The sequence below is a fragment of the Strix uralensis genome, chromosome 3 (genome assembly GCF_047716275.1).
Source record: "Strix uralensis isolate ZFMK-TIS-50842 chromosome 3, bStrUra1, whole genome shotgun sequence".
In the NCBI taxonomy this organism is placed as follows: Eukaryota; Metazoa; Chordata; class Aves; order Strigiformes; family Strigidae; genus Strix; species Strix uralensis.
The window spans coordinates 24,665,227-24,692,028 of record NC_133974.1 but is presented as its reverse complement, the minus strand read 5'-3'; the positions used below and the strand labels follow the sequence as shown (position 1 = coordinate 24,692,028).

Sequence of the window (26,802 nt, the reverse complement as noted above, 5' to 3'; positions counted from 1 at the left end):
ATTGAACAGAACTGGCCCTAGAGGCCTGAGGAACACTGCTGGTGACTGGTGACCAGCCAGATGTAGCCCCATTCACTACAACCCTTTGAGATCTGCCATTCAGCCAGTTCTTCACCCAGCGCACCATGTACCTGCTCATCTCACAGTTGGACAAGTTGTCCAGAAGAATGTTGTGAGGGACAGTAGAAAAAGCCTTCCTAAAATCCAGGAAAACTACGTCCACCACTTCCCTTCATCCACTAGGCGGATGACCTTATCACAGAAGGATATCAAATTAGTTGAATAGGACTTTCCCTTTGTGAACCCATGTTGACTGTGCTTGGTGATTGCATTATTCTTTAAATGTCTTTCAATAGTACCCAGTATAATCTTCATAATTTTTCCAGGAACTGAGGTTAAACTAACATGTCTGTAGTTCCCTGGGTCTTCCCTCACACCCTTCTTGTAAATTGCAGTGACATTGGCTAGCTTCTGGTCAGCAAGGACCTCCCCAGAATCCCAAGACCTTTGGCAGATGATCGTGAGGGGTTATGTTTCTTTGGCATCTGCAAAATCTACTTTCTTAAAGTAACAATTTCTGTTCATTTTATCTAACGTTTTTCATTCTTAGGCAGTATGCTACAGCTAAGACCTGTACTATTCTCAAGGAACTGGTTTTGAGAAGACAGCAGTGTCTGCATAGTATAAGAATGTGAGCTAAGAATAGAGAGATACACTATATTTTGTCAAATGTGTGCTGGCTACAGAAAGATTGAAAAACAGTGCTCTCTACAATTTGCTTTTCCTTGTTTTTGGTTTTTAGACTGCTGTTTCTTTCAACTCTTCTAACTCTCAACTAAAAACTCTCTTAATGAAAGTTTCAAAACATTTTTTGGGCTTCTCTTACCTCTTAAAAATAGGGCATGAAATATTATTCATTATATGAAGCCAGTTTCATTTTACATTACTTAGAAAAATGTTTTTGCTAATTTCTTTGCTAAAGACATTGTTCCTTTTTGTCTTACATGATTTGGAAAAGTTTGTGTCTAACAGTACTAACAGATGTAATAGAAAAAAAACAGCTGACCACCACACTTGCAAAAAAGCCAAATATTTATTTTGTTTTACAAAGATAATTAGAAAGAAAAAATCCACACACTTGACTGAGTCCTTGACTGCTTTTTTAAATGTAGTTTTACTTTTCTTATATTTTCTTCAATGTTCCTAGTATATCCTTTTATCTAGCTCTGTACAAATTTCTCATATAAATGGCTGTGTTTTTATCTTTATGTTGTCTCAGAATTCATCTCAATTAAATTCCTCTGAAGGACATTCCATTCATATTGTCTTCATAATTGCTTTGTATAAACATAGAAATGTCATCAGATATGGCATAGCATAGATGCTTTAGTGAGAATAATAAGAAGTCACTTTAATTTAGCATAATTCTCTGATATAATTTGGATATGAACAAAGGCAAGTTCCAAGACAGTGGTCTTTCCATATGAAAGCACCTTGTTACTAAAATGGTAAATTCATGTTTGTAATAGGTGGATTTGGTATCATCCTGTTTAGCCAACTAAAAACTGGACTTTTAATTTAAGCTACTTGTCTGGATCATTCCTGTGGTCACTGGTAAGAGGCAGCCTTTCTGCAGCAGGTGATTCACTCCATCTTGAGAAAGGTGTTTAAGACAGGTGGGAGAACATCTTTTTCACTGACTGTAGACAGAGCCTGCATGATGGCCTGATAGATCTTTTGGAAAGCTGAAGGTGTTCAAAGCAATGATGAAGAGAACACTGAAAGTTAGTAAATTTTCGCTGTGAATCATATTTAAAAATACTTTTATTTCTGGAGAATAAAATGTGTTAGGGAGAATATTGGCATCCACAGTCACAGTAGTGTTTAACTCATGAAAAAGAAATGAAGACTTAATTCTCTTTTTCCTTTATTTTCAGTTTCAGTATGGAACCCAGTTATGATTTTCTACATATTTATGAAGGGGAAGATTCCAATGGTCCTCTTATTGGCAGTTTTCAAGGCTCACAGGCTCCTGAAAGAATAGAGAGCAGTGGTAACAGTCTGTTTCTGGCTTTTCGCAGTGATGCTTCTGTTGGAATGTCAGGATTTGCCATTGACTATAAAGGTACTGTTCTCACCATAATCTATGGAAACATAAAGGGAAAGAAAAGTTATTTCATATTTATTGAAGTTCAAATCTGTTTACTTCTAGATGTACTCATACTAAACTGCCAAATACCTGTTTGCATCAATGTAGGTTTTCAAAATTATTTTCTGTAAATGTGTGGAGGAACAAAGAAATCCTCTTCAGAGGAATGTCTTTCCATTATGCACATTTTCATCTTCCAGAAAAAAAAAAAAAAAAAAAAAAAAAAGGTAGAAGATATACATCAGAAGTAACATTTGGAAAAGAGTAAAATAACGGAATTGTCTTACCCAATTAGAATAAATGTCTGCTGCTGCTTCCTTGCTGATATATACCAATACATTATCCTTTCCACTTTGTTGTTGAATCTACATATGCATTTTTGAATAACTACTGCAGGACAATATTTGCATTTTTGGGGGCTACTTATTAATAGCTAGAGAATGGCTTATGCTGACTGTTTATTAAAGACACATACTCACTTCAAATGCTGGTTTCTTTTCTGGTCACAGATGCTGTCTCTGGCTTGATTATCATCTCTGCTGAGATTTATCAAGCTGTTTTTCATCAGCAGAGGGGCTACCTCAGCTTCTTTTTCTTGACAATGGAAGCAAACCACATTAATGTACATATAAAAAACAAAGGAACAGAAATATCTAAATATAGAACTACCAATAAAAGAGAGGGAGGCTAAAAAGAACTATTAAATAATTTTTATAATTAGTCTTCATCTTTCATCCAACATCTTGCATTATTCTCCATGTTGGCAAGGCTTTTCTTCCCAAAGTAATTGTCATATTGCCATAGATGAATCTTAGTCTGTTTGTTCCTATCTACACTTGAAACAAAATACAAATAAAAAGGGAAAACAATTTTTTCCAGGAAGTCTTGTTGGTCTGCAGGAAAAGAAAATGACAAGTTGATCAGAAGGAGGTAAAGAGATAAAGATTCCCATTAAAAATGTGCATACACATTTTTCCTGTGTGTGTATTTTTTTGTTCTCAGCAGTCTGATATGTGTACCTCTATGCAACTGGAAGTTAAATAATAAAATAAAAATACAGCATATAAAAGCAGAACAGTATATTTTAAAATGTTATTCTATTCAATGGCCAGTACATTTGTGCCTAATAATTCAATATTTTATTACATACATTATTTTAATATTTAATATAAAATTTATTACTTTACATTTCTCATTAGAGACATCTAGTTTTGCTTTAAGATAATATTCCTTGAGTATTTCATTAAAATATGTGCTTTATTAACATTTAATAAGCAAGGAGGCATGCTGTAAACTTTGACTATGAATTTGACTCTGGAATTTTTAATAAAAACTCTTTGCCTCCTATAATGAACTTTATTTAGATTAGGTGCATCCTTCCCTCCTAAAGAGTTCACATATTTAGCAAAACATTATTTCTAGAAGCAATATTACACAATATTGTCATATATTTTTTGTTTAAGCCTCCTGTAGGAAAAAGTATTGAATAGTTACTGACGGTATAGTAACACTAATATTTTGTTTTCATTTATTTAGTCATAAATAATGTTCTATGCCTAAATTCTTCCTATTTGAAGATCATCTCAATCATATTCTTGAAACAAAGTAATTTCTAATATCAATTATTTCTCCCATCCATTTTCTTTGTATTTTAACTTGCCAAAGATGATGAAAGAAATCCTAGGCTTGATAACATTAATGTCTATACTCACTTTGACTTAAAGATTTTGTACCTATTAGCTCATGCCAGAAAATAACTCTTGTGTTTATTTCATCAGCCTTCAAGCTCCAGTTATTATTAGATCTTCTCTAAATATGAAGCATAGAGGAACAGTAGATTTTTAATGTTTAAATTATTCCATAGTATGGCATCTCTCCAACCAGAAGTTATCGAGTACCTAACATGATAGTTGATTAAAAAACATTATAGTGTTAAGTGGTGAATTCTAGAAATGGTAGGGTTTTTTCTACACTGCTAAACGGCATTGCAGTCATTCAGCTTTTGGAGAGTTCTACTAACAAAAGGTAGGAAGAAAATGCTGTTGGTTAGATTCTGTAATTTCCTTGGCCAGATAGTCGATCTAATGCAAACATCCATGATCTTGTAGTAAGCATACAGAAACAAGAAAAATATTTTAATAGCTGTTGAAAAATGTAAACTGACTGGAAAAAAACACTGATAATTGTTCAGTTTTATTTTATTTTTTAAATTGAAACTGTATATGGATTTGATTTAATTCCTTTTAACAGAAAAGCCACGGGAAGCTTGTTTTGATCCTGGAAACATCATGAATGGGACAAGAATAGGAATAGACTTTAAGCTTGGTTCAACTATTACTTACCAGTGTGATTCTGGATATAAGATTATTGATCCTTCAAGTATCACATGTGTAATTGGTGCAGATGGAAAACCAGCATGGAACAGAGCATTGCCATCTTGTAATGGTATGTACTGTTTTCTTACCATTTCCCTTGTCATCCCAGTGAATTCAGTTGCTTAGTCCCTCAGGATATTTATACTATTTTGATGCATATAGCTGGTATTAAAAAAATCTGAAGTTAAAAAATGAAAATTATGATGATATGTGTTTTGCACTATAGCTTAGTCATTAATGTATCATTTTAACTATTTAAAAATATCTTTAAATTCTGAAATCGACACATTGTTATGTTCATAATAATGATTACAAATTAATATGTAAGTTTGTGTGGTTTCCCCTTTACATCAATTTTAGTGGAAAGCTTTGTGATCCTTATAATACTCCAAATAAAATAGACTAACTAATAATTATGAAGTAGTGCTGGCCTATCCATTGTTTCTTTTTATTCTCCTTGTATTCTCTGTTGCAAATTTATTTTTTCTTAGACTACAAATAGGGGCAGTCCTTTCAAAAAAATGGAGCTTCAATATATGACTGATTTATAATGACAGGGATTTATCTGTTCTCCCACATAGTCTCAAGATGTATTGTTTTCAGGTGTTACCTTCCTAGTGATAGTAATTTAGAACTGCATTTTAAAAGGATGTAGCAACTTAGACTATGCATATACTATTTGAATTTACTTTAAGAGAAAGGACTGGGGACTGGAAATAGGTTGATAGACTTAAGTTGTCAGACTATTTCAAGGCATGATTTTGTTCCAGACCTTACATCACTCTTTAAAATTTCTTACGTGCAGTGCAGGAGTAAACATGAGACAGACCCTCTTTCTCGGTAGGCCACCTGCATTGGTTTCTGAAAGTGAGAGCAGTAGTACTAGTACTATTGCAGGTATTTGCTGTGACAAATCATGCTGTTTGGTCCCAAGGCCAAATAACAGGCTTTTGTATTATTTAGTGTCAGTGTAGCCACAGGCTAAGTCTATGTTTATATTCCTAAAGAAAAAGGCATGGGAAGCTGATGCAATGGGTTGGTGATTATCAGTAGTGCTTAATTGCTACTTCTCTCCATGACTTCAGCTATGACAACACCACTCTGCTAGACTTCAGTAAAAGTCTCACATTATTTCAGGCTCTTTGGATTGTAATCCCTGCTCTGACGCACACACAAAACCACACAAAATAAGAATCCTAGAATCATTCATGTTGGAAAAGACCTTTAAGGTCATCGAGTCCAACCGCTAACCTAACACTGCCAAGTCCACCACTAAACCATGTCCCTAAGCGCAACATCTACATGTCTTTTGAATACCTCCACGGATGGTGACTCAACCATTTCCCTGGGCAGCTTGTTCCAACACTTGACAACACTTTCAGTGAAGAATTTTTTCCTAATATCCAGTCTAAACCTCCCCTGGTGCAACTTGAGGCCGTTTCCTCTTGTCCTCTCACTTGTTACTTGAGAAAAGAGACTGACACCCACCTTGCTAGGTAGAGAGCAATAAGGTCTCATCTAAGCCTCCTTTTCTCCAGGCTAAATAACCCTAGTTCCCTCAGCTGCTCCTCACAGGACTTGTTCTCTGGATCTTTCACCATCTTCATTGTTCTTCTTTGAATGTGCTGCAGCCCCTCAATGTCTTTCTTGTAGTGAGGGGCCCAAAACTGAACATAGTATTCGAGGTGTGGTCTCACCAGTGCTAATATATGCCTATACATACACACACAGACACAGACATTTTTATTTTTATATATATATATATAAATACACACACACACAAGTACATACATATGCACACATGTATATATCATTTAAACTCATCTTTTCAGAGGTTGGCAGAATATCCACAGAATTATGGATTATGCCAATTTAAGGAAAGGTATGGAGATTGTATAACCACTCTGTAAAGAAAAAACAGTAATTTATCAATGAAACAGCAAACCCAGAATAATGCAAAAGTATGCATCATTTATTTCCAAGCCTTTCAGGTTATAGCAACAGGTCAATAGCTGCATGCTAAACAGATTTGCCCACAAAAAATTACTCTAGATACATTTTTATTATTTATAATATTATTGTTATATACCTATCATTATTATATATACTTATTTTTGTATGCACCTATTATTATTCTTATTGTTGTTGTTGTTATTATTATACATTTCAATCACAGGGTATTAAAGTATCAATTTGTGTAGATTTTAATTTAATACCTGCAAGAATGTCCCTGAGAGCAGAGACAGGTCTTAATTGTCCAGACCAGCTCTAGCTGGGATCTTCACTTACAACCCCTGCCCAAAGGCCCAGGAGATCTCTTTAAACTCAGCCTTGGGCCTTCACTCTCAGCCTGAATTATGTTATATTTACTTGTTTAAAGTTCTGCTTCTGACCCTGCCTCCTGGATGGTCCTTAAACTTACACTGTAATTAGTTTATCTCCTGGATGGACTCCTGTACATATCATCACTGAAGTTGGAACGTACCTCTAGAGATCACCTAGTCCAACCTCCTTGCTCAAGCATGGTCATTTAGAACAGATTGCCCAGGACTGTGTCCAGTTGGGTTTTGAATATCTACATGGATGGAGACTCCACAACTTTTCTGGGTAACCTGTGCCAGTATTTGACTACCCTCACAATAGAAAAGTGTTTTCTTGTGTTAGGATGGAACATCAGGCATTTTCATTTGTGGTCATTACCTCTTGTTTTGTGAGTGGACACTACTAAGAAGAGTCTGGCTCCTCCCTCTTCTTCATTTCCTCCCATCAAGTATTTATACACATTGAAAAGATCCCCTCCGAGCCTTCTATTTCTTAGGCTAAACAGTGCTCTCAGCATCAGTTCATATGACAGACGTGCCAAGCAATCATCTTTGTGCCTCTTCACTGGACTTACTCCACTAAGTCCATATATTTCTTGTACTGGGGAACCCAGAACTGGACACAGTACTTAGGATGTAGCCTCACCAGCGCTGAGTAGAGTGGAAGGATCACCTCCCTTGATGTTTTGGCAAATGATCTTCCTAATACTTAGCTCAAGAGGCTGATGGCCACCTTTGCTGGAAGGGCGCATTGCTGACTTATGTTCAGCTTGTTGACCATCACAATAAAGAAGAATTAGGATGGATGTTTTTTTCTCAGGGGTTCTTGATTGAGTAACTTTGTTTTTTAAAAAATTTTAAAGAAAATTAACAAGGTTTTTTTCCCTCCATATGGTGAATATTTGGAGCACATGAAACAGCAGGATGATTGTTTTACTTATAAAGAGCACAGAATGCAGCTTTTGCTGTGACATTGCGATAGTTTGCCTTTAATACCTTATGAAAAAATACTTGTAGAATAATTATATTTTGTATTATTTAAGAAGTTGTTATAAAACACTGAGTAGTGTAGAGAAATAAAAATGACCTGTGGTTCACCTTGTAAGCTGAAATACTTCTCATATCATTTTTTCAGCTTTCTGTGCCTTTGATGCAAAATTTAAATTTAAATTTAAAAATCAACACTTATTTTCTTAATTTTTTAAAGCAGAATGAACATCCTATTTCTTAAGAAATAATTTGATATTAAAATACTATTATTATAACAGTTTATAAAATATTAAATCAAAAATTAGGGGATGTGTTCTTTTCAATCCTCTGTTTTTTACACCCAGAAATAAAGGTCTAGAACTGACTGACAGAGCTCCTAAAAGAATACCTGTATTTTAACAAAACAGGCATCAATATCTCACACTGAGTTCATATTGAGGATCATCCAATAGATAATTAAAAATCTAAAATCTACAGGAGATTGTTTTTCAACATAAATCATTTAGTGCTTTATTAGCAATAAGTAATATATGTAACTTTCTTTTTATTTGTTAAAATTGTTCTATATTTATATAATACAAATGCTGAAACAAGGGATAGAGGATAAGTTAGTTAGCCATAGCTCTGAGATGTCATTTTAATTTTCTGCCTCAGTAATTATAATTCTTATTCCAAGGTGACAATTAATGCAGTATTGAGATGCTTATGATATCTATTCTAAATAAACTGGGTGTTTAAAGAAGCAGAAATTACTAACTGGAAGATTAGGTATCTTGTCACTGTTAATCTGAGTAAAACTAAACTGGAATACATACTTGTGAAAGTACTTTAAGTCTATTTATCTAGTAGGGTTTACTGTGTGTTCCATTTTAAAACACATACTCATGACTTCGTTAAGATGTGGAGGTTTTTAAAGTATCATTTACATGACTGCTACACTTGTGTCTCTAGTATGGAGTAAACCATACTAGATAAATAAATATTTATCTATTTATACTCCTTTGTGGAGTCTTAAATAACTCTTTGATTTATGAGGACAAAAATCTCAAATTGTGGGTTATAATGGAACCACAAATTACTGAACTCTTTGGATCCATGTAAGTCAGGGATCACTGTAATGATGGCTGTACCAAAGATCCAAAGGAAGTAGGGTAAAGAATCATTTTGAGTAAAATTGGGACACTAATAATTTAAAGAACAATGAAGTGAATGGAAAGTGTAAACAAAATAAATTATTTTATGTTTAAATATAGATATGAATTGCAGATCCATTATATAAAACATATTTACACATAATTTTAAGGGTAGGAGTCCTATAGCAGACCAGAACCAAAATACACTCAGGATCACTTTTGTTGTCACGTAAAGCCCTCTTGTAATATACAGATTAACCCAATCAAAACTGAAAACATCAATGCTCATGATGTCATCTTATCACGATATTCTGAGTTCATACTTCTTTTTTTATACTGATAGTTAATTGCCTCTTTTTTAACTTCTTCAAAATATTCTATGAAAAAACATTACAAATTTTGAAGCATGAAAAATGGAAAAGAACCTAAAATGAGTGCTGTATAGTAAATCCTAAGAAGCTCTGAAAATTATGTTCTTAGTTCTTAAAGTAAATTACCCTAATTAAGTTGATTAATTCAACTTTATTTCTTTGTGTTGTGGTTTCTACTATTTGTTTGTTTTTTTTAAGGTAGCATTTTACAGTCAGACATGATGAAAAAAAATTTTATATTTATCTAGGTAACAGTTGGCAACTGCCAGTAGGTATATTCTGAAACACTAATGGAAAGTCTCAGGCATACTTTTTTCATTATTAATTTCACCAATCCTTAATGAAGTTATTAAAATACATCATCTGAAAATGTAGGTTTTGCTTGCTAAAACAAATGTTACTTATAGTCAAAACAGAGTTCTGTTTAGGATATGTTTGACTGACACAGAACTACACTGATAAATCTTACAGCCTTAACCTACAAGAGAACTTTCTGTGCATCTTTTTTAGCCTAAGCACTCATGGGCTTTCCTTACAGACTGGATATACTATGAAGATGTTATCATAGATATTATTAAAAACATGCCTAAAAATAGGAAAACACATTTTAGAACGGAACATTTTTACAACTCCATAACTTTGGAATTTGTTTTAAATTAAGCATAAGTGATATACTTTAAATCCAGTGAAATGTTCATAACATGAGAATTTCATCTGGAAACTAGAAGACAGACTTTGTGGCTTAGATTCTGGTATCCTCAAACCAAAAGAGAAAGAAATATAAAGATTTTAAATTCATGGCATGAACCGATTCCTTGTGATATTTGAGTTTCACCTCAGCCACATAATCCTATTCAGTCTACTGATAGATTAAACTTCTCACCTTCTATCATTACATTGGATTTTTTAATAATTCATATAAGCAGCTAAGAGAAGACACAGATTTGTGGTATTAATTGCTGCCTGTATAAGGAAGTTAAACTTTTAGAGATATTTCAAGTGTGATTTTAAAGCCCAGTTGCTGTCAGGGAGCAGAAAGAGCAGGTCTTCTCCACAAGGGCAGATGAGCGAGGAGCCGAGGATGACCAAAGCACAGGCTGTGCCCTCACTCACTAGGCACAGTCCCACAGCACATGAGCTGGGTCAGCAGAGCCGGGAGCTGGTAGCAGGGTCCTTTGACAGCCCCAGACCATGAGTTACTTTCCAGGAAGTTGTTAAAATGTAATCTGCTATATGTAAGATTCCCACAGCAGAGTAACATTGGTTTACTTTGTTCCTTATAGTAGAAAGTAATTGTCTAGATTATGCAATGGTCTTTTCCTTGCTTAAAAACAAAAGTAATGTGACTATTCTAGTTTTTAATAATTTAATTTATCTATTTATTTATTTTAAAAATAATATCTTTATTGGCTTCTTGGGGAAAATAGCAGTGTATCACAATCTTTTATTCTTGTAAAATCTATAGTTTTTAGTAGTGTTTGATGAAATCATTTGACAAAAAAAGGAACACTGGATTGCATATAACTAATATCATTATTATAAGACTTACATTTTAATGAAGATTTTGATAAGAAGGTAGGCCTTTCCATTAGTTCTCAAAAGTTGAGAAGAGTGACAGCAATACTTTTTTTTCAACATATAGAAATGTATTTACTCAATATCCAACAAAAAGAGATATTTTAACTTAAAAATTATCCAATCCTTATGTTTGCTATTTCTTCAAAAGCACATATCCTTTCCGTCTACTCCCTGCTTTGGCTTTTCCTGAGAAGTTCTTGAGACACAGACTTCCTCTGATGTAATGCTGTCAGTTACAGTTGGTAAATCCCGCAGTTCCTTACCATGCCACATTTACTGCCCATACATGGAAGGAACATACCATGCATGCATTGTTCGTTTTTTTTTTCTCATGATATGGGCAGAACTGCTACTTACATAATGCCTGACTAGTCCTGAAGTTTAGGGCTCCACTATCCTTAAATATCCCTTCTAACTTTGGTAGCTATAAAGAGTTTCTCTTACTCGTTCTGTTTTATATACATATGAATCAAAATATTTGTTTTTATATATAAACCATATGCTCTTTTGATAATCATCTAGGAAGTTATGAAAGCAAGGCAATTCAAGCATACACTCACAAAGCAGAATCCATGGCATTCTGTGCAGGGTACTGTTAGCGCATCTACGTATTCCTCTGAGACCCAAGATAACTGTGTTGTGCCATTTATGCATTATCGTGGTTTTTTTCTGAGCTTTTTTTTACATAGATAGATATACATATATATTCAAATAAAAAAACCCACCTAAATTCTTTGTTTACAGTTTCTTTCAACTACATAATTTATACTTTTAGTCCTATATGAATACCTGTAGTCAAGTAAAACTCATGTATTCTAATTTCAAATAAATTTTAATAAAAATTACATCCTAAGAATCATTAGATATGTCATTATAGGAAAACCAAACAAAAGCAAAAGCACTAAACTGTCATTTTGTAATCTTTAGGTTTTCATTTTCAGACTGCACTAATACAGACACCTGTAATTAACAGAACACATTTCTTTCTTTTTCCAGCACCATGTGGAGGGCAGTACACTGGATCAGAGGGAGTGGTTTTATCACCAAGTTATCCTCATAATTACACTGCTGGACAGACTTGCCATTATTCAATAACTGTACCTAAAGAATTTGGTAAGAATTTCTTCTACTGATTTATCAATCATTAGCACTGTTCTACTGTTCAAATGTCCTTCATGTGTAACAGTGACCTTAGATTTTCGATATATTGCAAATTGCGTATCAAAAATAAATGTATTCTTGACACAGAAATTGATTTTAGGGTTTTGACCTTTTACTTATCTTGAAACTTATCAATAGACTTCAGTTAAGCTATTTGTGTCTGCTATCCAAGCGTACCCTGGATGCTCTCATTGATTAGATCATTCATCATCACAGGATAATCATTCATTCAAGCTTCTTGCACAGTAAAATCAGTTGTCAAAAAACAAGCATCAAGTGTTCTCTTGTATTTTAACTTTTTGTTTTTCATGTTTTAACAAGGGCAAGATGAGTAGAATCACATTTAACAAGTACAATGGAGGGAAAGAAAGCAATTTTACATAAAAGTACCAGAAACATTTGTGAAAAATCACAAAACTGATTATTTCAATGTGTCAAAATACTTGGACAAAATCTCTAAAACTTGTGCAACTGTATGTAGGGCATGGTTTTCTGCAAAGCAGGTTTCTCTAATTCAAGTCCAGGCAAATAGCAATAAGAAGCATTTTACTACTTATGAAAAGACTGAATGCACAGCAATTTAGTGTGTTTGGTACTTTGTATATGCAACAAAACCTGTAAGGACTCAGCAGTTTTTTCACTGAGGAATTTGGAAAACTGATGACAGAAGCAGTTAGACATTTATAGTTGAGAGCTTATGAAAAGTTTATTATACATGCTAATAATTCATAGTGTAATTCTAGTACTGAACTCTTGATTACTAGTCTTTATTATTATTTGAGACAAAATGTTTTTGTTCACAATTTTGTTCACAGCTTTGTAGTAAAAAAATCATTAATTCCATTTTCTTCATGTTTTAGAAAGTTTGTTCTTAGATTTGAGAAGCATTTCTTCAGAAAAAAAAGAAATATATTTGCACAACTATGTTTAAATAATTATCAAATAAAATATATTTTGATTAGTTATTCTCCTATTTAAAAAAACACTATCATATAAAATTATTCATCGATGTTTTAGGGGTGGGAGCAACACAAATCCTTGAGATTTATACTACAGGAAAGTTTAAAATTACTCTGTATTCCTTATTACAGTTTTGATTTTTCTACAAGAGAAAGTGAGACTTGATAGTATGTAAATCTTCTTTTTTACTGCTAGAATTTTATAGAATGCAAGAAAATAACCAGTAGAACAAGTGGCTGCATCTTATAGAAAGGATCTGTCAAATCACTCAGAGTGACTAGGTCCCCAAGGCAGTAGTTACAGTGAAATGCTATTGGAGTTTTACAGAGACACATATATCCAATTAGAGGCTTTACTACACAATATTTTTCACTAGAATTCCCGATCAGGAACATGCAATATATCCCTAGGCCCATATCAGTAGTTGTGAAGTTCTTTAAAGTAAGATTAATTACATTGTGTTTATTTTTTTGCCGTTTAATTAGTACATTGAAAAATTGGATATTATCACAATTTAGATTTTAATAAATAATGCTCAAAATTTCATATTTTACCATATGCTATTTAAAAATGATGCAAAGGTTTCAGCAGCCATCTAAACAAATAAATATTTTCATTCTTATCTGTTAGAAAGAGAAACTGACGCAAGCGGAATCTATAGATAGCATTTACAATGCTTGGCAAGTACCTGATAAAATGATTTCTCTGTACTGGATCTCATGTTGGTCCTGACTTGAAGAGGGCCTGACTGAAAAGTTACTTGAAAGTACTGGCCATAGACACAACTTCAGATCCTTTTTCATTCATTAAATAAATGTTCTTTTTATTAAAAAGATTTATTTTAGCAGGTCTAATAGGTTTGGGGATCAAATAACATTGCAGTAACTTTACTTCTAGTTGATAATAGCTTGTACAAAGGATCTTCTTGCAGCAGTGAAGAATAACTGCTCACTAGGCTGCATTAGTAAGGATGTAGCTGGCAAGTTGAGAGAAGGTACTGTTTCCCTCTTCATAGCCTTCATGAAGTAGCATCTGGAAACTATGTCTACAGCTTTGTGCTTCCAAATTACAAGGCACAGGTAGCTAATCTAGAAAAAGTCCAACAGAGAGCCAGCAAGATGGTTAGGAGGCTGAAGCACAGCACAAAGAAAAGTTGAAGGAAGTTCAGCCGGGAGAAGATAAGTGAAGGAGGGCCCTTCATTCCAGAAGTATGCAGGAAGAAAACAAGTGGCAATAGTCACAAGTTGTAGCACAAGAAATTCTAACTGGATATAGGAAAACATTCTTCACCATGACAGCAATTAAGTACAGGTAGCTCGAAGAAGAATTTTTGCCAATTCTCAAAATTTTCTCAGAAAGAGACCTGGGCAACCTAATCTAACCTCAAAGTTTGCCCTGCTTTTAAAAATCAGGAGGTTGGATTACACAATTTGTTTAAAAAAAAAGTTACAAAATTTAACAACTTTACAAGAAGTTGGAAAATACAATCAGTACAGAAATTGTGCTGCATTGAAGACCAGTGGTTTATATACAGAGTCTGGAATAGGTACAATTTTAACACAGATTTCTCCCTTGTCAATAAAATATGGGTGGCTAGAGTGACAAAGTAATATTTTTATTGTCTTGTTTTTACTGGTTTACTTCGTGCTTCTATTGTTAGCTGATATTTTAATTCAGTGAACCATTTGATATTTACTAGGGAGTTATGTTGTATAGTTAAATGATTTGTTAATACACTTTAAATTACTCATAGCTGAAGTACAAATTAAGTGTAGCAATATGTCAACATCAGTAATACATTGATATTTTTAGTAGTTGATTAGTTTTTATATTCTTTCTGGTAAAATAAGTACTAATACAAAGTTACAAAAATAGCCAAATGAATAAAGTTAAAATATAATCCTCAGATTAAAGCTGGAAAAGCAACTAGTCATGTGTGACAATAGATGCTCCTTAATAGTTGCTAAGACTGGTAATGAAATTTTGGTAAAAAACTTTCCTTTCTAGATATTCCATTTTCTTATTCTTATGGGTACCTATGCATTAAGAAACAAGACTTGTTTGACTAGAGAGCACATTTTTGGGGAAAGAGGTTTAATTATCTTTGTTTTAAAATCAAAAATCAGGAAATAATGAAAAGCACATCAGATTCTTATTACTTATGTTTAATGCAGATGTTTTATCATGGTAGACAATAAATTAATTTGGAAAGAATTCATGCAGGAATACGCTGGTAACTAAGACAAGCAAAAACATCTCGAAAATTTGTTTTTAAAAACTAGGTTCCTGTTTTATCTTCTATTTTTTTCTCGTTTTTTTTTTTTTTTTTTTTTTTTAAATGTAGTTGTGTTTGGACAATTTGCCTATTTTCAGACAGCTTTGAATGATGTGGCAGAATTATTTGATGGAGAAAACTCTCAGGCTAGACTTCTTAGTTCACTGTCTGGATCCCATTCAGGTAAGTAATAAAGAAAAGTAGTATATATTTCTTACATAGCTCAGCATGGAAAAAATAAATCAGGAGAATGTTACGAATTTCATTTCAAAATATAATCATAAAGTCACTAGAACAGGATGCCAAGGGAAATGGAAGACCCTTCTAAACCTTTTAATCACAACATTCTTCTGGAACATATGGTTTAGGCAAGAACTGATCACTGGGATGAGTGCAGAAATAATTGAATAAAATTCTTAGATCTTTATGTAAGAGGGCAGATTGGATGGTATAATTATCTTCTCTGCCCCTAAATTCTGAATTACAATCTACATTTTCTGAATGGCGAATTTAAACACAAATTACTTGTATTCACAAAATGCAATTATCTGTATGCAAACATGTACTTAGAGTAAAAGCAGGCCAGCTGTTGCATTCAGGTAACTATAGAAAAATTTTGACCCTGTGAAATCATAATCAAACTTACATGGATTTCAGCATGGCCAGAATTTTCAATGTATGCATATATAATAACTATGTTCATCTCAAGTGGATAATAAATACATTTCTGCAGCTATAAATGTGTTTTCTCATACACTCTTAGTATTTAGGAGAGCTTATACGTGAGTTTAAGATTTTTTTCATTCCAGGGCTTTTCATGGTTTTCACTTTGAATAATTGGAGAAATACTTGATATTAAAAGAATGGAACATATCTATTTGATTTAAAGAAAACATTATTTGAAAAATTCAGCTCATCATTTTCCTCTGGCGAATCTTAGCTATTTGTGTCATAGTAAGAGTTCACAAATTAATTTTAAAATTTGTTTAATTACTGGCAAGAGTTCAGCAACAAAATATTTGCTTTTTAATGGTTAAATTTAACAGACAACTCATCTAAGCACCTAATTTTACTGCATCAAACATATTAAAAAGTTGAAACTAATGTTTGTTTTCAAAGCAGACATTTGAAAATCACTGAAGGGAATTTAAACTTGTGATTTTTACTTATTATTTGTGGTATATCTGATTTATATTGGTTTAGGATAGGATTCGGTGATGTGGAATCGTTAGTTATAATAATATAAAACTAATCTAAGTGAAGTAATTATAAATCCTATTTACCCAGTTATCTATTTTAAATTAGTGCATTATCATTCATTTCAGTAGAATTTCCTAAAATATGGGTTGATATAATTCAATGACAATAAAAAGAGTTGTCATACGGAGTGACATCCTTGCAGTGTAAAAGTACTGTAATTTTGTCTGTATTGATTTATTTATTACTAAACTTTTATCATGACTGTAGATAGGTATCTCAGGAGATAAAGTACATTAAACATCTTTATTAATCCTCAAGTCAATATATAAAATTTGAAATGCTATTAGAAAGTTAATATAATATAGTTCATATATGACCGTGTATTTTATTGAAGTAACTACATAAACAAGTCATGAATCTGCTCTCATTTCAGTTTTAGTTTTGAAATGGTAAACATCACATGAACATCCCCTGTGGCATTTTTCAAAATCTTTTAATTATTTAATGTGCTTTGCAGGGCAAGGTAAAACTTCCAGGCAGAGAAAAAAGTTTACCAAAAATTCTTCTAATGATTTTGGCCCCAGATGGCAGTAGGGCTCCCAGACAAGTAGTTTATTGGTGCTTTAGTTCCTACACCTGCAGTAAATGTCAGAAAGTTTATGTCGTTGAATCATGAAGTCTTTTTATTCTTACAAGTTTTCAAACCTCCAATAGCAAATTTAATTTTATACACTGTTATTTACGTTTTCTTTACCTATAAAGGAAAACTATGTATTTTAACAGTATATTTGATTACGTACTGAAGACTTGTAACTGTTGTTTCTGTTTTCCATATTTAATTTATTTTCTGTTTTCATTTGTAGGAGAGACATTGCCTTTGGCTACATCTAATCAAATTCTTCTGCGATTCAGTGCTAAGAGTGGGGCGTCAGCCAGGGGGTTCCACTTTGTTTACCAAGGTAAAAATGCCAGATTTTGGTGGAAGACACTGGTGCCAGTCTCACACAGTGTATTATTTCAAATTCTTCATAGGTCTTAAAGTATTTCTTTAAATATGGGTGTAGTCTTAACCTTTCTCCAGCCATCAGGGACTTTGGATGGTCGACTGGATTCACAATGGCAGTTGTCTCCAGTGAATCCTGTGTGACCCCGTGGACTTGAATATGTCCAGCCTCTCTCAGTAGTCTGTAATCTGTTGCTCCCTTACTGCTGAGTGTTCATGTCCTCCTCAGACTGTAGAAGTACATAGTAAGGACTGTGAACTCAAGGCAAAAAAGGCATTCAATACTTAAATTAGGTTGTCCACAACTCCCCGCCCCTGCAATGCATCAACATACCCATATATATTTTAAACTTCCCTTTGTAATTAGCAAATCTGTAGACTCTTTCCCTAATGTCCCTTGCTAGTTTTTGCTCCAGCTGGACTTGGACTTTGCTGATTTTTGTTTCTAAGTAGCTGAGCAATACTGCCATACTCCTGATTTATTACCTGTCCTTGCCTCCACTTGTGGTATGTGCCCTTTTTGTGTTTAAATTGTCTGAAAAGCTCCTTGTCTAGCCCTGCAGGCTTTCTGCCCAAATTCCTAGTCTTCCCTCACAATCAGATAATTTGTTCCATGGCTCTCAAATCTCTCTAAAAAAATCACCAGTATCCTTCCCCTTCATGCCTCTTCCTTAGGAGACTCTATGTACCAACTTCATGAATATGCCAAACCTTAATTCCAACCTTCTGTCAGTTCCTCAGCTTCATCATCTTGCAGTCCTTGCAGCCCAAGCTGGAATCTATACCCACATACACAAACAGCTCTTCTCTGTGAGTGGCTGGCCAGGTTGTACCTACTTAATTTAATTATCTGATAGAAATATCTATTAAATCTAGCCAGTGTTTTGCTTGAATGAGTAGGGACAAGACATTAGAATTTGTTTTCTAAACACAGTGACTACTATATTCAATTTTGAGCAAAAGGAGATGCACATTTTTATTCTGTATTGAGTTGGATGTAAGTTGCTAGACTGCTATGGACCAGATGAGGCACATATTTGATCTCTGTTAAAGCCAGATTTCCCTGAGATGAAAGTGAAGACATGCCACTGGGTAGCATTTGAAATGGGCACTGGAAATTCACTCAGGATTGTTAGCTGCATTTTGGAGTTCAATAAATCAGCAGATTTGTTACACAATATCAACATTCCAACAAGTTCTGATTTATAGTCAGGCATTTAAATGACACAGAAAATGGGTCTTGTGGTTCTGGTGAAGACATATCCAGTTATCTGAAACAGGTATTAAAAATAAAATATTTTGTACTTTTATACTTAATTGTATACTTAACATTTATTTTATACTTAATTTTTGACCTATCCAATTACAGTTACAACATAAAATAATTTTCTAAAAACAGTAGAAAAATGTATTTTGGGATTTGTTCTATACTGACAGTTACTGACTTATGAGTACAGCAGAAGAACTGTTATGAGAATCTTTGTTACATTAGTCTAAAGTCTTTAGTACTGTTCATTTCAGCTTTGTCAAGACATAAGGTAAAAGAAAAGAAAAAGAAAGTATTTTCAAGTACTTACGAAAATCGCGGTTCTGGATATGTATAGGCAGCATAATGTTCTCAAAACAGTATCACTCTGCTTCAATATGTTTTTACCACCTACAGTTTCAAGAGTTTTTTCAACTGAAGTTAGGTTGGATTCTTGTCACAGATGGAGTCATGCACCTCACTTGTAAGAGAGAAACAACTGTACACTTTATTGATATAACAAGTTCAATGGTAAATGCAACAGTGGTTTAACAAGATTCGATAACAAGGTACACTTGAGTATTTACTGCATGGAGGACAGGGTCAGACAAAACTGTCAGGGAGACCCTCCCATTGAGTCATTAGGTTCAGAAAGGACCCCCTTCTTTTTTAAACTCCTTCTCAGAGAGGAGTCTAGGTGTGGCTGAATCCACTCCTAGGTCAGACTTAGTCAACGGTTTATGTCTAAAGGTTTATATATGCACAATCAGTCCTTTATATCACTCAGCTAAGGTTTCAATGTTTATCATGTTATTAATCACTTACCAAGAATCTGTTGTAGCAAGGAATCTCTCAGTCTTGAGGAGTAACCTTGAAAGGCGTACCTTCTCAGGGGGAGATCCTGGCATGCAGCCCACTGCCATGCAGGAGAGCTCAACAGGCCCTGGGCTGTCTACTTTTTATAAAGATGATTGACTTATAGCTGTATTTGCATACCAGCAAGACACCATTCCAGACAGCCCTTGGCTAGTATGTTGCTATCCATCCCCCAGAGTCCGGAGTAAACTGGATGAAGCCATCACAACCACCACTAGTGGTTATGGCTTAAGTGGGGGGCCTGGGCGGGAGCACACTGCCATACTTCTGCATCACACACTATTCCTCAGTGTAATACTATAAAGAGAGGGTAAAAGTGCCAAAGACACTTTCAAGCTTACCTCAGGAGTATCTGTAGCTCAGCTCAAGGTTTTGGGGAGTTTGCTTAATTGTATTAGTATTGCTCAGTACTCTCAATGTTTCAAGTCTTTGTTCAGGCTGCTAACACATTCTATCTTCTTGGAGAGCTTGGAGGGCAAATTGGTATGGCAGAGACCATGAGGCAGTTTCAGCATTGAAGAGTGGGTGACAGATGTAAGACTTGCAAATCTCTTCCTGACACAAATGAATTTGAGGAGGTATTATGTGCATGTCTGCACACTGCAGTTGAAATGCAAGAATGAGACAGCATGCCCAAGTCTGTTAGCATGCTGCTAAGGCAGCTTAGTACGCTAAGTTGATCCATGTGTCTTAGAGAAAGCAATCTGGTGACACCTGGAGCAGTGCTTATGGGTTCATTGCCTGTACAGACAACAAATGCAGTCGCAAAGGGGCATCTGGGCAGTTCACTAGCTGTATGGCATATATAACCAATAAGCTTAATGAGGCAGTCATTAAACAGTGTGTTTCATTGTATACTAGCTTTTCAGCTTTACTAAATTGAAGTGTAAATGTAGTTTTGAATAGTTTTAAACATATTGTCAAGATTCACTTTTTAAAAAAAAATATTTTTTTTTTTTTTTTACATTGGTGCAGAGTCATGGTTTGACTCAGCAAATTAACGGAAAGAACTGTCTCACCTCAAGAATATTTCCATAGTTGTAAGGAGCTTGTTGAGAATGTTCAAACTTCTTCTGGAGAGTGTTTTTAAGCCTTCTTACTTCTGTGTTTATAGAAAGATATCACTCTACTTTGTGTATAGCTCAAGATATCAGTACCTGCCCTTTTTACACATCAAAAACGTCATTTGCGTTTAAATTTATCATGCACAATTAATCAGAAAAGAGGGGCAATATAAGCTTCTGGAATTAGAAAACCACTTTCAGCATTTGAGTTCTTATCATCATACGAACGACACCTTTCTGTCTTATTCTATTTGGTTTTCATATGCATAAAGTGTTTAGTTATTTTTTTGCTGCTTTTAAAGAATTCATAGTGATAATAAAGCTCAATTATCTTAGATGTATGTGTCCATATATATGCACACACATACATTGCTGTTGAACAGTAAGTCTCCAGGTGAGCACAATGATATGCCTCATTTCAGTCATTTATTTGGGCTGCATTTATTTTTTAGTAACTGTAAGAAACAGATTTTAACAAAAGAGAAGTGTTCTCTACAGCAGCAGAAGATGAGTCAGGCAAAGCCACTCTATTTGTTTCAGGAGAATCATGAAACTATTTGAATATCCAGGTTTTTTAATATATTTTAAAATATATCTTAGGAGCTTTGTTTAATACACATATGTATGTAAGCACATATTGATTAATGAGTTAGTGGTATTTAATAATCTCTATAATTTTAAGGTTTTTCTCTCTTCCTTTGAAGTATGTGATCATATTTCTGATGACCGCCTTCTTGCTAGCCTTTTAAATACTCCAGAGGATAACATCCACTCTCATACTGAACACAGTAATCTGGTCTGCAAAGTCAATCATTTTATTTATCACCCTCTATTCCAGGTTGACCTTCTTCCCTGTTCACTTTTCCACTGGGCTGATTTCAATTTTGTTTCCCAGCAGTACGAAACATTTACTAAAAGATGGAGGATAATTACTATAGAAAATGGAATGTCTTTGTGGTACAGCTTGAAAAGTTTAAGTTGTCAACGCTATAGGCAAAAACTAGAAGGAAGGCTGGAGGGGAATAAAGGTTATTGCTTGCATTATTTCAAATTCTGGTTTGAGCAAGCAACAGATAAGGTTTGTAGCTTTTGATGCAGATTTAATGTTTTTTTCAATGCCACTTTCTCAAAAACTTCTTTGTAGCTGCATATGTCATCTGTGCCTTCATTTCTTTTTCTTAGATGATCACATTTCCTTGTATTTCATACAATAGGTAAATGGTATCTGTAATATCAGGCTGAAAGAATATCCAGTCTTTCAGAATATTAGGGTCAGGTATGTTGAAATATGCTAGGAACAATCACATTTAAGAAGATTGGGAATTATGGTTTTTTCAGGTTTATCTTATGCTTGTTCTCCTGCTATGACATCACCTAAGAAACAATAGCATGTGTTTTCATGTAGCCGAGGCTACAGCAGTACAGAGTTCTTTCCCTAAAGCAGTGACCTTTGTACCACCCAAAAAATTATGAGTTTTTAATTCTTGTCTTCCTTTACTTGCTCTACCATATAAATACATGAATTAGTTTATGAGGTCAAATGAGATTTTGAAGAGGGCTATTAAAAAAGTTACCATACTAGGATATGAGTAAGGACTGTGGAAGAAAGACGGAGGGGAACAACAATAAAAGATGAATGTGACTTTAACAATTAAGTTGATCTAGTCTGCGACAAGAATAAAATGCATAGCCTCACAGTTACTGCTAAGTGTAAATAGAGAGCAGATCTAGGACTGTTAGCATTATTTCCCTATATGTTACCACGACACATTATATCCTGGTTTACAACAAGCTTCCTAGAAAGGTGGTCGATGCCCTGTCAGAGTCACCATTAGCCGGGGTCCTTATTTCTCCGTGCGGGAACAGAAACGACGCAACACCAATGTGATGATCAGGTCGTCCACCTTTTTTATTATTGTTATATTCTATTCCTTTTCTGGTTACATTTATACTCTACTAAGTTCCGTACACGCACTCATCTATCTTCTAATAGGCTACAGGTCATCTACACACGCTGTTCACGCGCCTCTACAAGCATTTGCATTGGTTAATTGCAATTAGCACGTAAAGCCCAAAACTTACCAAAACTCCCTTATCTCATACCCTGTTTTGCTCAGACTTGTGTGCTTTTGCTGACCACAGGTGTTTCTCACTTATCTGCTATCTTGTGTGTTTTTGCCAGCCTTATTTTGCTGGCCTTGTCTTCGTCCTTGCATTCTTCTGTCTGCACTAACTTTCTCCCAGCGCGGCCCAGACTCCTACAATGCCCCAAGCCTGTCAGTGCTTAAGAGGCATTTGTATAATGCCCTTAATAATATGCTTTGACTTGGTCAGCCCTGACTTGGTCAGACAGTTGGACTAAATGATCGTTGTAGAACCCTTCCAACTGAAATAGTCTATTGGTATAGAGGCACTTCATCTGGGCTGTTGGCCATGTCACCTTTTAGAAGAACACACCTATTTTTCTAAATTTTTATAGCTGTTTTAAACTGCATTGAATTTTGCCATGGAATACTTAAATCTAAATTCCGTTTCAAGCAGTATGGGAGTACCTTGTTGTTATGTGTGGCTTGCATTACATTTATTCTTAATGCAGTTCTCAAAACAGGAAAAAAAAGCATTAGAAAAACTGTGCCTCTTATAGTGAATGGCATGCTTTATTTGTGCATCTCTAGCATTTATCTCATTGTAACCATTAATACAATATTAGCAAAACCTGTGAAAAGCTGAGCAAAATGTCAATTTTAACATGGCATTGAGTGTTTCCTGCTGACAACAGAATAGTCTGGCACAACTCTAGCAATGGATGTTTGTGGCTGCCATGGCTGTTTTACTTACTGGCTGCTCTCAGTAAAATGGCAGCTTTCAGGATTCTTTCAGGGCCCATATGTCGACTAGACCCATAATAGGGAGGTCTGCTGCCTCCCTGGGGCTCGGATTAGCGATATTAAAAGGAAGGTCACTGCTCTGGTGCAGCCCTCTGATTACTACCCTTTGCTGGTTATCCAGGCAGATGATGATGAGGTGGTAGAGAGAAGTCTTAAGTCACTCAAAAAGGACTTCAAGGCACTGGGGTGGCTAATTGAAGGCTCGGGAGCTCAGGTCGTGTTTTCATCAATCCCTCAAGTGGAAGGGAAAAACACTGAAGGAGGGTGGAAAACATATCTGATTAACACGTGGCTCAGAGACTGGTACCACCGTCAGAATTTTGGGTTCTTTGATCATGGCGAGGTTTATAAGGCACCTGGTCTGCTGGCGACAAATGAGACAGGTGGGATGCAGCTGTCCCAGAGGGGGAAAAGGATTCTGGGGCAGGAGTTAGCAGGGCTTATTGACAGGTATGAGGGGGAAGGGGGAGATAACTGGGCCTGTTAGGAATAAGCTCAAGGGAAGCGTGCCAAGGCTTGAAGGATGGTGGAGTGGTGAGGGCTCTCCCTCTGCCATTTCCTTTGAGAGAAGGGAAAGATGTTTAGAAACAATGGAAGCACCTGAGAAGGGTCTGGTAGGAAATGGGGCCCACACTCACAAAAAGGTGTTGGTTTCAATAGCTCATCTCAAGTGCATCTATACCAATACACGCAGTATGAGCAACAAACAGGGGGAGCTTGAAGCCATGATACAGCACAAGAACTATGACATAGTAGCTATAACAGAAATGTGGTGGGATGCCTCACACGACTGGAGTGCTGCAATCGATGGCTACAAGCTCTTCAGGAGGGACAGGGAAGGAGAAGCGCTGGAGTGGCCCTGTATGTTAGAGAATGCTATGAGAGCTCAGAAATCAAGTACAGAGATAACGAGGTTGAGAGTGTTTGGATTAGGTTAAGGGCCAATAAAGCAGATCTTGCTGTGGCAGTCTGCTATAGACCTCCCAACCAAAGCAGTGAGGTGGATGAAGCTTTCTATAAACAGTTAGGAGAAATCTCGCGGTCACTTGCCATTGTTCTTGTGGGGGACTTTAACCTCCCAGGTATCTTCTGGGATCACAGCACAGCAGAAAGGGAACAATCCAGGAGGTTCCTGGAATGTGTGGAGGATAACTTCCTCACACAGCTGGTGAGTGAGCCGACCAGGGAAGGTGCCCTCCTGGACCTGCTTCTTGTGAACAAGGAAGAGCTTGTGGGGGAGGTAAAGGTTGGAGGCTGTCTGGGGTGCAGTGATCATGAGATGATTGAGTTTTCGATCCTTGGAGAAACAAAGAGAGGGGTTAGTAAAACTGCCACCTTAGACTTCCGGAGGGCTAACTTTGACCTGTTCAAAAGACTGATTAACAAAATCCCTTGGGAGGCTGCCCTGAAGGATATGGGAGTCCAGGAAGGCTGGACATACTTCAAGAGAGGAGTCTTAAAGGCGCAGGAGCAGGCTGTTCCCGTGTGCCGAAAAACAAGCAGGAGGGGAAGGAGATCGGCCTGGCTAAACAGGGACCTTTGGCTGGATCTCAAGAACAAAAGGAGAATCTATTGCCTTTGGAAGAGGGGCCAGGTCTCTCATGAAGACTATAAAAATGTAGTGAAGCTATGCAGGGAGAGCCAAAAGGAGAGCCAAAGTGCAGCTAGAGCTCAACCTGGCTACAGCTGTTAAAGATAATTAAAAATGTTTCTATAAATTCATTAACAACAAAAGGAGGATTAGGGAAAATCTCCCTCCTTTAGTGGATGCAGAGGGAAACATAGTAACAAAGGATGAGGAAAAGGCTGAGGTGCTCAACGCCTACTTTGCCTCAGTCTTTAGCAGTGGAACCAGCTGTTCCCTGGACACCCAGCCTCATGAGCTGGGAGATGGGGAGGGGAAGCAGAATGAGGTCATCACAATTAAAGAGGAAGTGGTCAGAGACCTGCTACACCACTTGGATGCACACAAGTCTGTGGGACTGAATGGGTTACACCCAAGGGTGCTGAACGAGTTGGCAGATGTGCTCGCCAAGCCACTTTCCATGATTTACCTGAAATCATGTCTAACTGGGGATGTCCCGTTGGACTGGAGGGTGGCAAATGTGACACCCATCTACAAGAGAGGCAGGAAGGAGAATCCAGGAAACTATAGACCTGTCAGTCTGACCTCAGTGCCAGGGAAGGTCATGGAGCAGGTCATCTCGAGTGCCATTAAAAGTCATATAATGGTCAACCAGGGGATCAGGCCCAGTCAGCATGGGTTTATGAAAGGCAGGTCCTGCCTGACAAACTTCATCTCCTTCTATGACAAGATGACCCAACTATTGGACGAGGGAAAAGCTGTGGATCTTGTCTACCTGGATTTTCGAAAAGCATTTGAAACAGTTCTCCATAGAATTCTCGTAGGAAAACTGGCTGCTCATGACCTGGATGAGTGTATGGTCTGCTGGATCAAGCACTGGCTGGATGGATGGTCCCAGAGAGTGGTGGTCAATGGAGCTAAATCCAGCTGGCGTCCGGTCACAAGTGGTGTTCCTCAGGGCTCGGTGTTGGGACCATTTCTGTTCAACATCTTTATTGATGATCTTGATAAGAACATAGAGTGTATCATCAGGAAGTTTGCAGATGACACCAAGTTAAGCGGGAATGTCGATCTGCATGAAAATAGGGAGGCACTACAGAGAGACTTGGATAGATTGGATCGGTGGGCCAACGTTAACGGGATGAGCTTCAACAAGGCCAAGTGCCAGTTCCTGCACTTGGGCCACAACAACCCCATGCATCGCTACAGGCTTGGGGAGGTGTGGCTGGAGAGCTGTGTGGAAGAGAATCTGGGGGTTCTAATTGACAAGCAGCTGAACATGAGCCAGCAGTGTGCCCAGGTAGCCAAGAAAGCCAACAGCATCCTGGCTTGTATTAGAAATAGTGTGACCAGCAGAAGTAGGGAGGTGATAGTCCCCCTATACTCTGCACTGGTGAGGCCACACCTTGAGTACTGTGTCCAGTTTTGGGCACCTCAATACAAGAAGGATATCTTGGTGCTGGAGTGAGTGCAGAGGAGGGCAACGAAGCTGGTGAAGGGCCTGGAGAACAAATCCTATGAGGAGAGATTGAGGGACCTGGGACTGTTCAGTTTGAGGAAGAGAAATCTAAGGGGAGACCTCATCACTCTCTACAACTACCTGAAAGGACATTGTAGAGAGGTTGGT

At 36.2% G+C, this 26,802-nt stretch overlaps 1 protein-coding gene across 1 annotated transcript in view; it reads left to right on the top strand.

The window, feature by feature from the left end:
- The window catches only part of CSMD1 (CUB and Sushi multiple domains 1), a 1,283,073-nt gene that overhangs the window by 1,053,850 nt on the left and 202,421 nt on the right, over window positions 1-26,802 (top strand). The window contains exons 29-33 of the mRNA XM_074861694.1: window positions 1,938-2,125; window positions 4,400-4,594; window positions 11,914-12,030; window positions 15,383-15,496; window positions 17,377-17,472. Of these exons, the coding sequence (XP_074717795.1) occupies window positions 1,938-2,125; window positions 4,400-4,594; window positions 11,914-12,030; window positions 15,383-15,496; window positions 17,377-17,472 (710 nt within the window). The remainder of the gene's footprint in view (window positions 1-1,937; window positions 2,126-4,399; window positions 4,595-11,913; window positions 12,031-15,382; window positions 15,497-17,376; window positions 17,473-26,802) is intronic.